Below are 15,461 nucleotides of genomic sequence, written 5' to 3' on the forward strand. Positions count from 1 at the left end.
TCTACGCCGGCTCCGTGGTAAACTAATTACCAACCGACTGATTCCTAGATTTAGCAAACTATTTCACAGCCTTTTTTGCTAAAAGTACGACATGCCGCCCGCAGTCTATACCCGAAAGTACGAATCACCGCCGCGGCCATAAGAATAACGATATATTATACCACACTCACCGTAAACGTTGGGATTACCTGGAATCGGTCATATATAATAATTTGGGATATACACATTAACTAAGTACCAATCACGTGACTATCTACTTGATACATATTCAACACCGGTCGAGAGATACCTATACCCGAAAGTACGATATGCCGACGCACCCATAAGAACACATGGCGAATCACCACCACAGCCTATACGCGAAATACGACATGCGAAAGTACGACGTGCGACAGATCCCTATACCCAAAAGTACGATGTGCCAACACGAGTTTTCAATACGATATGCGACAGATGCCTATACCTGAAAGTACGACGTGCGAGCGCATCCATGAGAACACATTACGATGTGCGACCGAGAGGGGGGGTCCAAAAGTACGATGTGCCACCACGAGTTTTCCATACGATGTGCGACCGCACCTATACTACCCCATGCAAAAAAGCGCACACCACGACCGATCTACTACACTACTCCCGCTACCTTTCACATTGATTTCAATAACGTCTCCCAGTTTATCAGGCGTGGCAATTAATGTGTTTGTATCCGCTATCGCTGTCTGAGTCGGAGGCACGTTGAAAATATCCAACCCACTGTTGAGACATTCTGCGGAATTTTCATGAAGCAATTTAGCCATCGAAGATATCTTTACGTCTACGCTTCGCGTTTGACGAGCCTCGACCGCGAGCAGTCTTTTTATACGTTTTAGTGGATTTTCTTTTCCGGCTTCCAACCGCTCTATCAAGAAGCTCTAAACCTCCTTCCTTGCTACGACTCAAGGCTGATTCTTTCAGCGAGCGACCAGATACGACGTCTCGGGCGATATTCGCACCTGTTCGAAGCAGCTGTTTCCCGAAAATTTTCGAGCCCCGAGACACCAACGGTAGAACTGCTCTGCCGATGCTCCTGAAAATTGAGGCGAGTCCGGATCCGCTTTGATGACCGCCTCTGTAATATCCGAAATTTCCACCCCCCCCCCGTTTGATAATGATGAAATACAGCTTCCTTATCGCAGCAGTAAGCTACTTTCATAACGCGGGGCGTATATGTAGCGTAAGATCTAAATCTTCGAAGTCCAATAATTCTCCAAACTCGTTTCTTATATAGAGCTGTAGAGACTCGAAATGATCTAGCGTCATTTTGAAGTAATAGTATTTTCTGGAGATGTGATTTTGACGTGATCCTTCACTCAACGCCATGACGCGTAATAGCGGGACCAAAACATCGCCGACGTGGATGGATTCTATATCGGGGCAGTAGTAGTAGGGTTTGATCAAATATACGCCCGCCAATCCCAGAAGGCCACGCCGCCTTAATTGCCACGCCTACATTGCCACATCATCCGCCCATTGCCGCAGCTATAGGACGCCCATTGCCACATCATCAGCCTATTGCCACATCATCTGCTACGTCATCAGCCGCGACCATTGCTACATCATCCGCCTATATAACGCCCATTGCCACATAATCATGATTATGTGTACTAAGCTGTTTTTGAGAATAAGAATTCTCGCTACACTAATCATTGAACTAGATTTCATAACGTCATCACAGAGGAATCAGCCAACTATCTTGCTCTAGGTTGTAGGCTCGATCCCTGTAGTCACCGCATTTCATACGACCCTTTTCATATCTTCTAACACTTTACTCAGTCTCATTGAAATAGCATTGTATAGTGTACGAGTTCATTTTATTTCGAAAAAAGAGCATATCAATGATATCGTTGATCGTTATTGCGTCGATTCGCGTGCTGAAATCCTCCAGATCGGTTGATGTTTCGAGGTACACCGCTTTGCTGCCATCCGACGCTGCGATGCGGGTTCTTGCGTTCGATCTGACCGTTTTGTTTGATGTAGCGATCACTGGCTTGTAGTATGTACGATACGAGCGGAAGGTCGGGATTAGGAACAACTACGCTGGGTGAATAGATGACGAATTCGTCAGCCGGGTTCAGAGGTTGATAATGCTCGATCCCGTCGCGAGTATACGTAACGACCAAATCTCCTTCATGCTTCAGAGTGGCTCGATATTTCTGAATGCTCCCGTTTGTGGAATGTACAAAGAGTTGATCCGAGGTCAATTCTGCCCCATTCGAGGCTTCGATACGTAATTTTGTGATGTCATTAAAAAGATACAAGTCTTTTCTATAGGGCCCTTGGGGCAGAATAGTATCTCCACGGATTGCTAGACTCATTCTTTGAAAAGAAATATCAAACATAAGTACAACAGTCATCACGCAATTCCACCTCGCCATCAAATTTAGTCGTGCCTCTTCTTATATTAGGTGTCGCATAACAGACATTACGAATATATTGCAACCCCTTGCGCTTTATGAGAAAAGGACACGTAGGATAAAACTTTGCATGCTCGAGCCAGGGGTCATCGCACGGCAACCAATTTTGAAACAGCCCACCACACGAGAAACACTTTAAATGATCCTTATAGCCCAAATAGAACAATCCGCAGTCTGCGAGCTCGGCTCCAGAGGTATTGATATTATCCGGCCACCGCATAAATGTGCTTAGTCTACGAGCATAGCGTACCATGTTATAGAAAACGGGATCATTCAACGGGGAGACAGTTACATCTCTATGCTTCGCATAGCATTCATAAATCTTCTCCCCTCTGTTATTTATCATAGCTTGGTACTGTTCAATGGGACCCGTCCGAGTTTCATCTTCGCTTATTTCTATGCTACTCGTGGTACCGATGCAAGTGCAGCTGAATGTAGAGTAATTTGTAGGATCCACACTACGCTTAGGTAGAGAATCGCTTTGATCAATGTTCGACATTGCTATCCGAATTGATATACTCTCATGATCAGTATGCTTTATATAGATATTGAGCTATGTACCATTGGAAAATGTGCTTGGTACCGGTCGAATGATAGGCCCCGAGGTCGTATCACGGAAATTAGAACGTCGACTGCTCACAGAAAAAGACACGTAGCTCATATCCGTTCCTGGTACGTGTTATCAATAATTAGAATGCTAGTAAGAATGCCACGAGTACAATCACGCGCTCTCCGCGTGCAAAGCGCATGTAGTTCACTATATAAGAGAGGCTCGAATACGAACTAAACTATACTGCAAAAAGGATGTCGACAATGGAGAAAGCAAACGACGCAGTTAGCGAATCAACAACTATGATTCCTGATAATCAAGCAGATACATTACCGATTGGTGATTTCGATTCCGATGTCGATGCAGAATTGATCGAAGTTACGATTGCAGCTGAAAAGAGTAAAGAGACGGAAGCTAGTGATGATGACGTAACAATTATTGATGAGGCAGTGGCGCAATCTGATGAGGCTCCCTCAGCTGACGTGATGACACCAATCAATATCGGTATACCACGAGCGGAACCAAGCGAACCTAAACCTAAGCGCAGACTCGACTTCGATAAGAGCATACTACCAGTTGGTGTTCAATTTACGCCTCCACAGAGTACTGATAACTCGACAGCTGTGACCAGTGCTCAAAGCCCGCCTCACTCACCGATCATCGCCCCATGGAGAGTTTATTCGTCCCCTTTTCGCAATAAGCGACGTCGTATCGCTAATAACGTATTGGACGAGGAAAAGTTTGATGGTCTGATTTATAATTTGGATTACCCTCTACTTACGATTGATGACGGTGTACTATTTTTCCGTTCTCTCGAGCAGAATATCGAGCAGGTGTTGTTCGTTGATCGAAAACGGAGCCCTAATTTTCTCCGTGCTGTGTTCATTATCACTCTAATGGAGGGTCATATGCATAAGAAATATTTTGCGCCCCACTTCTTTATAGAAGGCAAAAATCAAACAGGGAAAGAAGTGTTGATCGATTTGTTGCTCTCTGGTGATATCACCAACTTCCTAGATCCTTTTCATCCAAATCTAGAGGCATTCAAATTTCACAGTACCGAGAAATCTATTTCAGTGATGCGCAATTGCGGGTCTCTATTTTTCGATAACAAGATGTTGCAGGAAGCCATTATGTACATTCATCGCAATCATTTGCAGTCTGCTTACGGACGAGTAAAGCCGTCGTCGTTTTGGCTCGTTTCTGAAATTCAGAATGGCAGTGATGTTATGTTACGCAATTTGGGCGGGATGTTTCAATCTAGCACAGTCATTATTCGATTTGGTAATCAGTGTTATCCTTGCTACTTGCCTGAGATGAATAAGCATGCTCGCCGTAAAATCATACATGATATATTTGCTCGTACATTCATACCGTCAGATTCCGAATTTGAGAGCGATTCCTCTTATGTTGAAAACGATGTGCATGCACGTGAATTTTATGCCAAATTCGATGAGCTCAAACGACAGTACAATGACTGGTATATTTGATTTGTTTTCTCAGATTAATATGGAACCTTATAATTGTGGTAAAGATCTAAATATGTTGTTACAACAATACGGTGCGGGAGACACAAGACGTACGCGAGATGCTACGACCGCTACCTTTGAAGGTTTCGTTGATGATGATATCAAGAGAGTTGCTACTTGGTGAAAAATGGTCTCATTTGCAGGATATGGCGAATGGCAAAAAGATTTTCTCGTTATAGCAAACAACGTGCTTAAAGATATCGATAAATTTGCTCCCAACGCTGATGAACTGCGTAACTTAGAAAATATCAAATTCCTGTTCCTTTATGAAGCTTTCAAGTGTAAATTGCGTTTGAAATATGGAATAAATTTATGAATGTGTATTTTTGCAGAATATAGTTAAAATATATGGCTCGTCGAAGACGCTACGAGGAAGATGCTAGCTTCATCATCGATGACTCGCTCGGTTTTGATAACGACGCAACAGAGGTTTTGCAATCGCACTCCAACTCGATTATCGATTCCGAATGGATTAACAGCAGGAGGGTTGCGAGAGGGGCGAGAGAGGTGATCAATGTACGTCTAGTCGCAAGAGGTATGGGTGATATTCATGCGCGTATGTCATCGATATACTCGAGAAGATTGCGTCAATTCAAATTGAACTATGCATATGGCTTCCTGCTGTATAATCGAGAGACAGAAAGACATAGCTATTTTCATCCGCAATCAACCCATGCTGTTTTGGATCTCCCGAGACCTATACTCTCACGCGGGGACTTTGATCGTTTCATCAACGAAATCGATCTATCAGCTGCTTACGAACAAGCGAGACAAGCCAGACCAGACACTAAGTTTTATTGCGTTGCTATATTACATATCCAATTTTTCTTGTATGAAATGCCCCGAGTTTTATTGGGCTGCCCTAGTGCATCGATATCGAGCGAGCTAACAAAATGTCGGCATATTATGACGTTTGTTCGAACTAGACGTGGAGAACCGATTACCGATTCGCTATGCCTTTTCCGTTGCTTATCCCATTTCATCAAGAAAAAACGAGATGAGAAGCATGTTGGACTATTGGTATCTCAATTTCGTGAACGTTATCGCATCCCTATTGATGACGGTGTACCACTCGATGAATTATGCAAAGTCGAGGAATGTTTTCACGTAAAGATTCTTGTTTATGAAAAACGTGATCATCAAGCATTTATATTGCGCCAATCCGAAGCAGATGGGCCAGTGGTTCATATACACATGGAAAGTGCACATTCTTGCCTGATCACAAATATCGAACTTTATTCCCAGACATTCTTTTGTGAATCGTGTAAAGTTTTCTTCTCAACAAAGGGAAATTTGAAGCGACATCTAAAACGTGAATGCAAAACGTCCCAGACTCGGAAATATGCTAGCGGCGTATATCGACCGAAACCCACCGTATTTGAACAATTGGAATCCGAAGGCATTTTCGTTGAGAACCAAAAGAGATTCTTCCCGTACCGTATGTGTTTTGACTTTGAATCCATGCTCGTGAAGGATGAGCTCAGAGCTAATTCTGCAAAAGTAGAATACGTTAATCAGCACGTCCCCGTCTCCGTGTCCTTATCAAATAACGTAACGAATGAAACGAAGACTTTCATATCCGACGGTTGCCCGCAGACGTTAATCGATGAAATGATCGGAGAAATTTATCGCGTACAGGAACTCGCCTCAGCCGAAATGCGAGAATCTTTCGCTACCGAAATAATCGAACTTGAGAATTTGATTGAAGAACGGAAATTGATCGATCCTAGCAATAGAAGATCCTATTTGGATAATATTTCACATCGCTTTCATACGTGGCTCGATCAGATACCCATAATCGGTTTCAATTCCTCGCGCTATGATCTGAATTTATACAAGAAATATTTAATCAAATCCTTGCACAAGGAAAGCGGATTCTTCGTTTTGAAAAGGAACAGCGCCTATTTGACAATCGCAACGCACAGATTAAAATTTCTGGATATTTCGCTATTCCCGAGTCCGGGTTATAGTTTGGACGCTTACATGAAGCTATACGGGGATGGGGTGAACGCGAAATTTTATTTCCCCTACGAATATCTTGATAGCATCGAGCGCCTCGACGAAACGTCGCTACCGAGTCATGAATCGTTTTACAACGCGTTCCGCAATTCGAATATAACGGAAGAGCAATACGCAGAATGCGTCGCTGTATGGGAACGCGAGGGTATGAGCACATTCCGTGATTTTCTCCGATATTACAACGAAGGTGACGTCATTGGCTTCCTGACCGCGCTAACTAACAATTTCGAATTTTACAAAACGCTTGGCATCGATATGTTCAAGGGTAACGTGAGCCTTCCGAATATAGCAAGTAGACTGATGTTTCGTGATTGCTATGAAATCACTCTTCTGAATAAGGCCAATGCTGACCTTCACGAAACGATTCTGAACAACTTGATAGGAGGTTTGTCACAGATTACGTCACGGTACGCTATGGCAGATGAAACGAAAATACGCAGTCTTCGCTACGGTGACAGCGCTAAAACCGTCAAGAAAGTAGTAGGATATGACGCAAATGCACTCTATTTGCAATGCATAAATCAAAATATGCCAACGGGTTACCCTATAAGGTGGATATATGATGAGGAAAAGCAAAAATTCCATAAACAGCGCGTTTGGCCTACTCATGCGGAGCGCGAATGGTTGGAATACGAAAGTCACGTTCGTGACATCAAAATTCAGCACGCTTGGAACGGTAGTCAAGTGAGAATCGGAAATAAACGCCTATTTGTCGACGGGAACGCCGGTAAACTCATCTTTCAGTACGATGGGTGCTATTACCACGCTTGTAGGAGCTGCTTCCCCGATAAAGAGAACACCGAGAGGCGTGAACTCACCAAACAAAACACGGAATATTTGGAAAAATTGGGATATACCGTTATCCGAATGAAGGAGTGCGTTTGGACGAATATGAAACGAGACCCTGAAATTGCGCAATTTGTCTCAAAGTTCGAGCGTAAAGTCACGAAAGCTTATTATCTCACCGAGGCGCAGTTGCTCAAGCGCACGCTCGACGGGTCATTTTTCGGTGCAATCGAGTGTGACATTCATTGTCCCGACCATTTAAAATCGAAATTCGAAGAGTTACCTCCTTTTTTCAAACATATGGAAGTAAACGAGTGCGATATCGGTGAACATATGCGTGAATACGCCAAGGAAAACAATATTAAGTTTCCAAAAAAAATTCTGGGCTCTAGTTATTTCACGAAAAAACAGTTGTTTAATACGGATTTGCTTCAGTGGTACTTGAAAAGCGGCATGATCGTGACTCGCGTATTCCAAGCTGTCGAATATGAACCAAAACAAGTTTTCACACCCTTCGTTGAGCGAGTATCCTCTGAGCGTCGTAAAGGCGATGTCCTCCCGAAAGATCCGGCCCGCGAAATGGAGGCGTTGACCTGGAAGACGATCGGAAATAGTGCTTTTGGGCGTACTATTCAAAACCCCCATAAATATAGGGAACACGAATACGTTACGTTGGAAGAATTACCATCGCGCGTTGAAAAAAAATTTTTTCTCGATGCTGTTGAAATTGATAAGAGCGAGGAAGGCTTGCTCGAAGTGGCTACACGCCCCCTTAACATTTGTCACGAAAACCCAGTCATTGTGGGCTTCTTTATATTCTGCTGTGCCAAGCTGAGAATGCTCCAGTTCCTATATGACTGCCTACATGTGTATTTGGACGATAGCGATTGGGCTTTTCTCGAAACAGATACTGATTCGGCGTACATAAGCTTAAGCTCCGATACGATCTATTCTCTCATCAAGCCTTCCATGAAAAAACAATTTTTTGAAAATCACGACAAATGGTTCGTGTCTCGCGCATGTGCAGAGCATAAATGCGATTTTGAACGAGATCCCGTTGGTTTTAAAACTGATAAAGCTTGCTGCATTGAGGTTCGCAATTACTCGAAACGTATACCGGGTTTATTCAAAGAAGAATGGGTCGGTCATGGGTTTATAGGCCTCAATTCCAAGACCTATTATTGCAAAGGCGACACCGATAAGTACAGCTCGAAAGGGCTTCAAAAAACGGCCAACAAAACTTTCAAAGATTTCAAAGGCATTCTTCAAAATAGATCGATCACGGGTGGCGTCAATAGTGGTTGTCGTTGCTATGGCAGCGATATGTTTACGTATAAGCAATATCGAAGTGCTTTGAGTTATGGTTATTATAAAAGGATTGTGCTTAATGATGGAATTCATACATTGCCTTTATCTCTGTAATAAATGGATCGAATACGTACATTGGATGCTCCGTTTCGGATGATCGTAGCTGGTCCGAGCAGTAGCGGGAAGAGTTATTTTACTTATGAGTAAGTGAAGAACGCAGAGAAGATGATTAGACCCGCTCCTGAAAAAATTGTATGGCTGTATAATAATTATCAGGCGTTGTACGATAAAATGAAAGGGGTAGAATTTTCGCAAGGGCTCTCCGAGCTCAAAAAGTTACAGAAAGGAAATAGGCACGTTCTCTTGGTGATCGACGATATGATGACGGAAGCGAAAGAGGCTAGAGATCTATTCACTCGATACAGCCATCACGCAAAGATCAGTGTCGTGTTCATATGTCAGACCTCTTCTATAGGGGCCAAGGCTTTCGGGATATGACCCTGAGCGCGAGCTATATCGTGATATTTAAAAATCCCCGTGATGCGAGCCAAATCAGTTTTCTTTCACGTCAAATGTTCCCGGATAAAGCCGGATTCCTTACGGAGGCTTATAAAAAGGCAACTCGAAAACCGTTCTCGTACATACTAGTTGACTTGACGCAAGAGACAGACGAAAATTACCGTCTTCGCAGCAAAATTTTCCCGCATCAAAAGTTGACGGTATATCAAGAATAAATAAAGCTCGCGCTGCAGATTTTAGGGCATTCAACATGTCGATGAGGGGAAGTAACATATCTCGAAAACGATTGAGCGACTATCACGTTAAATTAAAACTTTTGAAAAACGCTAAAGGGAAACAACGAAAAGAACTTTTATCGAACAATCAATTTTTAAGTTGCGTCTGCCAGTGCGTTCATAACTTGGCTTCGGGGACAGTACGTATCTCCCCGTCTAGAAAGTTGAGGCTTGGAAAACACAAATCCGATATCAGACAATTGCTGGCGCAAAAAACTCGCAGAGGTCAACGGAGGGTGCTACAAAAGGGTGGATTCCTCTCAGGTATAAAAATTATGATAAAATAGCAACTTTTTTCTAACCAGTCTGTTTTAGCTATATTAGGCGCTGCAATCCCCGTCATCGGGAGTCTGTTGGGTAAACTTTTCGGAAAGAATGCGTGAACTACAATTCCCCGCATTTCGAAGCAAGGACGAATGGGAAAAGAAATTTGATAAACATATATCGAAAATTAAAAGCTCTCCATTAAATGCTTCCGAGAAACTAGCTCTGTATAGGCATGGTATTGCTCAACTGAGAAACTTGAGAAAAGACGTAGACGCAGCGACCGCCCGCCCTCCCGCCGCACACACGGGGCTCGCGAGCCCCGTAGCGAAAGAAAAGCGCCCGCAAAAGAAACGCCCGCGCCGGATTCCACAACCTTCGTTTCCCTGGCTTTATAAGAGACAGCGTAAGCCTAATCCCCGTATATACGGGAAAGAATGGGAGACGTAGACTATTTTGATCCGAAACAGCCCAAATCGTATAGGGTCGCTTATTTGCAAAAGGAAAAAGAATGGCTTAAAGGACAAGATACTTATACTTTTCATTTTCCGTTACGTAAGAAATTTAGGCGTGAACGTGTAGTGGTCTCCGGTATCAATGCTCAGTTTCAGAGCGATTTGATGGATCTGCAATCTATTTCAAAGTACAATAGCGGTTTTCGTTTTGTGGTGGTCGTGATTGATATTTTTAGCAAATACCTTTGGATGATAGCGATTAAAAATAAAACTGCTTCAAGTATGATTTCTGCTTTCAAACGTGTGTTTCGTGAACGCGTACCGTTAGTGTTACAAACCGATCAAGGTAGCGAATATACCAATCGCGCTTTCCAGAATTATCTAAAGGAGAACAAAGTTAGATATTTCTATACGAGGAGCGAATTAAAATCCTCTGTCGTTGAAAGGGTGATTCGTACTATGAAGGCGATTATGTATCGATTTTTCACAAAAAATAACACGAGGAATTACGTGAGCGCTCTCGATGACTTTACTTACTCCTACAACAGGACGTACCATGGTAGCATTGCCATGGCCCCAAACCAAGTGAATTCGTCTAATCAGGAATCGGTTTGGAGAAGACTTTACGGGTTTCAAGAAGCTAAACAACCCGACCTCGCTGTAGGAGTACCCGTCCGTATATCGAAAATTCGAAATCTTTTTGAGAAAAGCAGCCTACCCAACTGGCAACGGGAAATTTTCTATATCGCAGACGCCCAAAAGGGGGATCCCCCAATGTATCGCTTACGTGATTACGGTGGTGAAGTCATACAGGGTAGATTTTATAGAGAGGAGCTCCAACGCGTAAAAGAACCGCAAACTTGGCGTGTCGAGAAGATTATAAGAAGGCGTAAACGCGCGGGACGAGAACAGTATTTAGTGCGCTGGTTGGGATATGGAAGTGGATTCGACAGCTGGGTCGATAAGAAGGATATCGTCTAGTCGGAACCTTTATCAGTTTTTGGCGCAACTAGTAATCATACTGGTCATCGTATCGTTCTCTCTCTATAATCTTACCATTTCGAATGGGAACAAAGAGCTTTGGATATCACTGCTCTCCTCTTGCGTTGGTTATATGCTTCCGAATCCCAAGCTCAAAATATGAGCTACGTCACGCTATTTTCGAACGCTTCCATGGATAAATTTCCTGATAATACAACAGCGAGTTATTGCGTTGAATTGGACGTCCCGAAAAACGTGGAAGATACAGAAGTTTCTCTGGCTGAGACCTCCTTCCCTACGGATTATCAAAAACAGTATAGGATCACGAAGAATAGGTATGGGATCAGATCGCAAAAGAGAGCAAGAAACTTTCATTTTAAATTGGGAGAATACGACTCGTTATATGACATGTATAGATCGTTGGAAAGAGACAATCCTGATGCAAAAGTAACATGTTTCCCAGAAAATCATAGTATGTCTATCTCTATACCTCATAACGAGGTAACCGACAAATTGCGACCAGAGACGGACATAGGGCATAGTAGCTTGCTACGCCTCGGAGAATTGTACGGTGCTCTTATGCATAAGGAAACGAGGGAGGAGTTATTGGTGTTTCATTTCCCGAATACTAATTGTACATTGTGGAATTATTTTTTCATCGAGGGTATCATTCATTTGAACTTTCGCATGCGACATGATCCGACTATCGATTTCGTTTATGTTCATTGTAATATCATTGAGCCACAAGAAGATAGCGGTAGGCTCTTACCGTTGTTACGCGTCGTACAGGTGAACAATCGTAAATCATTTTCGAAATATTACACGAAGCCTTTTTATTTCCCTGTTAATATAAATAGGCTGGAACGCGTCGAAATATCGCTACTTGATGAGAAGGGTGAGAAAATACCCTTTCGAAGTTCTCCTTCGAGTGTTGTATTGCATTTTCGTAGACGGGGAGTTGCATTATGATATATTCATATTACGTCACACGAGTCTGATTTTACTATCGATCTCGCAAAACCGATAGATTCTGGTGAATGGGAGATAGGGCTTGCCGAGTTGTCTTTTAAAAATAATTTTCAGCCCACGTTCGAGCCTTACGACGGCTTATTATGGTACGTGAATGATGCGGAAGGCGATAATAATTTTTATTATTTCCCGGCTGGTGATTATCACGATAAAATTAGTTTGATGAAGCGTATCAATCACGATCAGAAAAAAGCACGATTTATTTGGGTAGATGGTTCTGGTCCGGTCTTGATAGCGGGACCTTACAAGAGTTCTAGCGGTCCGAGACTTTTTATGGATAATAGAAACCCCGTTCTCAGAGGAGGCACTCGTTCGGAGGTAGAGCTAGATGGTGGATTACATAGACGAAGAAAAATTCACTTTCAAGGGGAACCTGTGTCCGTGACCAACGTTTTAGTTTATACGGATGTCATCACCCCTCAAATTGTAGGTGATACGAGTGCGCCTCTACTACGCAATATCCGCGTTACGACAGGAATAGATGAATATCAACATATGCTATTCAAAAAAATATATTTCTTTCCTCTGAATACGGAGCGAGTAAGCGAGATACGCGTTATGCTTCGTAATGATAAAGGCGAAGCTATAAAGTTTGGGAACGCGCCTCTTCATCTCACACTTGCTTTGAGACATCATGAGGAGTCATTATTGCTGTGATCGGGAGGCGTTCAGAAACTATTATCACCAACAGAGCGGTGGTGATATCAATTTTTTTCGGGGTAAAGTGCAGAGAGGTCATGGACTTGGAAACTTATTTCGTTCGTTCGGAAGAAGCGTTATGCCCCTAATTTCGAAAGGTGCAAAATCACTCGGCAAGCGTCTACTACATACCGGTGCGCAAGTAGCCTCTGATGTTCTTAATGGAGAGAATGTCGGCGATAGTCTTAAAATACGCGGAAAAGAAGCCGCTGGGAACGCTCTCGATTCTTTACTGAGAAAAAGAAAAATGCCAAGACGGGGTCGTAAGATCACGAAAAAGAGACGTCGCAAAGATATTTTCGATTAAATATATATTACACGGCGATAAGCATCATTTGTTACTTGAGACTTGATAGATGGCGGAGTTAATTCATGTACAGTCCCCAGATGGGGTACATCCCTCATTGGATTTATTTCACATTCCCGCGACACAGACTAGCGTTGAAAAGAAAAGAATCATCAAGATAGCACCGATTTCGAACAACTCTAGTGTGATAACATTCCGCTTCGAAGGGTCAGAAGACTTTATCGATTTGAGCGAGAGCTATTTCTTATTTCATTTACAATTAAAGAAAGATGGCGAAGCAATTGGCGTAGATGATGATGTTGGTGTTGTAAATAATATCTTGGATTCCTTGATTTCTCAACTACAAATTAAAGTCGCTAACGAAACTTTGAAACAAGATATAAAAGTACAGTGTTATTCGTCCTATCTGCACAATTTATTCACTCCGCTTGACGTGCAAAATAGCACACTGAGGGCCTCAGGATGGAGAAAAGATACTTTAGGAGAAATGGATACGATTGGTGGAACTAGCGCCTCGGCTAACAAAGGATATTACAACAGGAGTAAAGCCTATAAGGATGATAACGTGGTGGAAATACGTGCGAAAATCCATCACGGACTATGTCTGCAAGACCGCTACATCCTACATGACGTGCCTCTCGAGTTTGAGCTTACCTTGAATCCGAAAAGCTTTTTCATGATGGGAGATGCTACCGGTCAATTCACCTTAACGAAAAAAGAATTACAGTTATGTACCGTACGAGTCAGCGACGATGTGAAGACAGCGATGATGGTGAATGCTCAGGCGAAATATCCGTATATCGACATGAGGTTAATCACCCGAACATTTGCGGCTGCTACGACGCAGATAGATATCGGGAATCTATATAGCGGGACTCTACCTTCTCGCCTAATCATCGGAATGGTAGCTACGAAAGCCTTTCAAGGCGATGTTACGAAAAATCCTTATAATTTCATACACAATAATATGCAACGACTCGAACTGAAACTGAGCGGATTTCTGATTCCGGAGGGAGGTTATGAGCTAGATTTCGATAAGGGTCATTACACGGAGCTTTACCATAACCTGATTGAAGGTACGGGTGCAATGGAGAAAAACACAGGGCTCCTAACGCCCGAAGAGTTCGCTAGTGGTTTCTGTCTACTGGTTTATAATTTGCGCCCTGATGATTTGGATGATTGCTTTGACTTACAAAAGAGTGGTACCTTAAGTTTACGGATCACATTTCCTGTTGGCGGGCTAACAGCGGAAACTACTTTGCTCTGTTTCATGGAATTGCAGAAGCTATTGCAAATCAGTAGCAGTCGTAAAGTGACCGTGCTATGAACGGAGATGAAATAAACCAAATATTGTGGTGCTGCGAGTCAACAAAACATATTTTCCTTGGCACATTTCCTATCGATCGACTGCCGAGGCGACCCCCTCCTCCTTATGCTATCGTGATCAATTATGACGAAGCTCGAAAAATCGGAAGTCACTGGATATGCATTTACGCGGATGAGGATGAGACACATTTTCACGATAGCTTTGGCTTAATGCCGCTGAAATACGAGATTGCGTGCTTTATAGAACCAGAAAATTATACCTGCTCCATAAAGCGTCTGCAGCACAAACGTTCCAGAGCGTGCGGTCATCATTGTCTAAGCTTTATCGTCCATAAGGCGCGCGGATGGAGTACGGAACGTTATTTAAATTCCTTTGGCGAAGATCACCGCAAGAATGATTCGATCGTACGTCGCTTCGTCAAGGAGCTGAAGCAAGAAAATAAAATTGTATAAATGTATATGCGAATAAAAATCAATAGTTTCAAAGTTTGCTTAGTACGTTTAAGGGTGATATTCGCTACGTTCATTATAGCAATCATCTCAAAGTAGTAGACTCTAAATCGGCAGTAGCGACTTGCTTTCGGTTAGGTGATAGTGGCTACATATTACCATTATCTAGCAAGAACCAGGAATTTGTATTGAGTGACTTCGCTCCTACTGCAAACGCAACTTACATTAGGCGGTACTGAACATCGAGTAATAAGCGGGACTAGGCAGGCTACCGTTAATACGAATTTGCATTTTGCTGCTACAATCTATGCTATAGTTGAGCGACTTTGATACGACCTCGGCACACTTCTTTGATATAGCTGCGCAGAGATGTAGCCTTGAACGCTAGCGTCTGGGACAGATGTGATGTCAGTGATATGAAATGTTATAGCCCGCAGTGACATAGCGTTTTAGGAGATAAATTATAGCATAGACATAGGTTATAGATTTAATTCACTGTCGGAAAAGCATCAGT

General features: G+C 42.9%; 3 protein-coding genes and 1 long non-coding RNA gene across 4 annotated transcripts; 2 read left to right on the forward strand and 2 right to left on the reverse strand.

The window, feature by feature from the left end:
• Positions 1-1,410: 1,410 nt before the first annotated feature.
• Positions 1,411-5,996, reverse strand: LOC145443391 (uncharacterized). The gene is made up of 3 exons (XM_080321363.1): positions 5,903-5,996; positions 3,334-3,390; positions 1,411-2,352 (listed from the first exon to the last, which is right to left on the reverse strand). The coding sequence occupies exon 3, from the start codon at positions 2,349-2,351 to the stop codon at positions 1,869-1,871; it is 483 nt and encodes a 160-aa protein (XP_080177489.1). The 5' UTR covers position 2,352; positions 3,334-3,390; positions 5,903-5,996; the 3' UTR covers positions 1,411-1,868.
• Positions 5,997-6,140: 144 nt separating this feature from the next.
• LOC145443531 (uncharacterized) lies at positions 6,141-8,756 on the forward strand. The gene has a single exon (XM_080321485.1). It carries the CDS (start codon positions 6,141-6,143, stop codon positions 8,754-8,756), a length of 2,616 nt encoding a protein of 871 aa, XP_080177611.1.
• Positions 8,757-10,614: 1,858 nt separating this feature from the next.
• LOC145443532 (uncharacterized) lies at positions 10,615-11,136 on the forward strand. The gene has a single exon (XM_080321486.1). It carries the CDS (start codon positions 10,615-10,617, stop codon positions 11,134-11,136), a length of 522 nt encoding a protein of 173 aa, XP_080177612.1.
• An 83-nt stretch (positions 11,137-11,219) lies between these two features.
• On the reverse strand, positions 11,220-14,932 carry LOC145443320 (uncharacterized). Its single transcript, XR_013916390.1, has 2 exons — positions 14,758-14,932; positions 11,220-11,341 (listed from the first exon to the last, which is right to left on the reverse strand). It is a non-coding gene; the product is annotated as an uncharacterized LOC145443320 (long non-coding RNA).
• Positions 14,933-15,461: the final 529 nt, after the last annotated feature.

The sequence above is a fragment of the Botryllus schlosseri genome, chromosome 7 (genome assembly GCF_051294905.1).
Source record: "Botryllus schlosseri isolate E-star chromosome 7, Bs_hap1, whole genome shotgun sequence".
Classification (NCBI taxonomy): Eukaryota; Metazoa; Chordata; class Ascidiacea; order Stolidobranchia; family Styelidae; genus Botryllus; species Botryllus schlosseri.

What these genes read in the sequence shown, in the direction of transcription:
- LOC145443391 (XM_080321363.1), bottom strand. Translation starts at nt 2,351, where the DNA reads ATGAGTCTAGCAATCCGTGGAGATACTATTCTGCCCCAAGGGCCCTAT.
- LOC145443531 (XM_080321485.1), top strand. Translation starts at nt 6,141, where the DNA reads ATGATCGGAGAAATTTATCGCGTACAGGAACTCGCCTCAGCCGAAATG.
- LOC145443532 (XM_080321486.1), top strand. Translation starts at nt 10,615, where the DNA reads ATGAAGGCGATTATGTATCGATTTTTCACAAAAAATAACACGAGGAAT.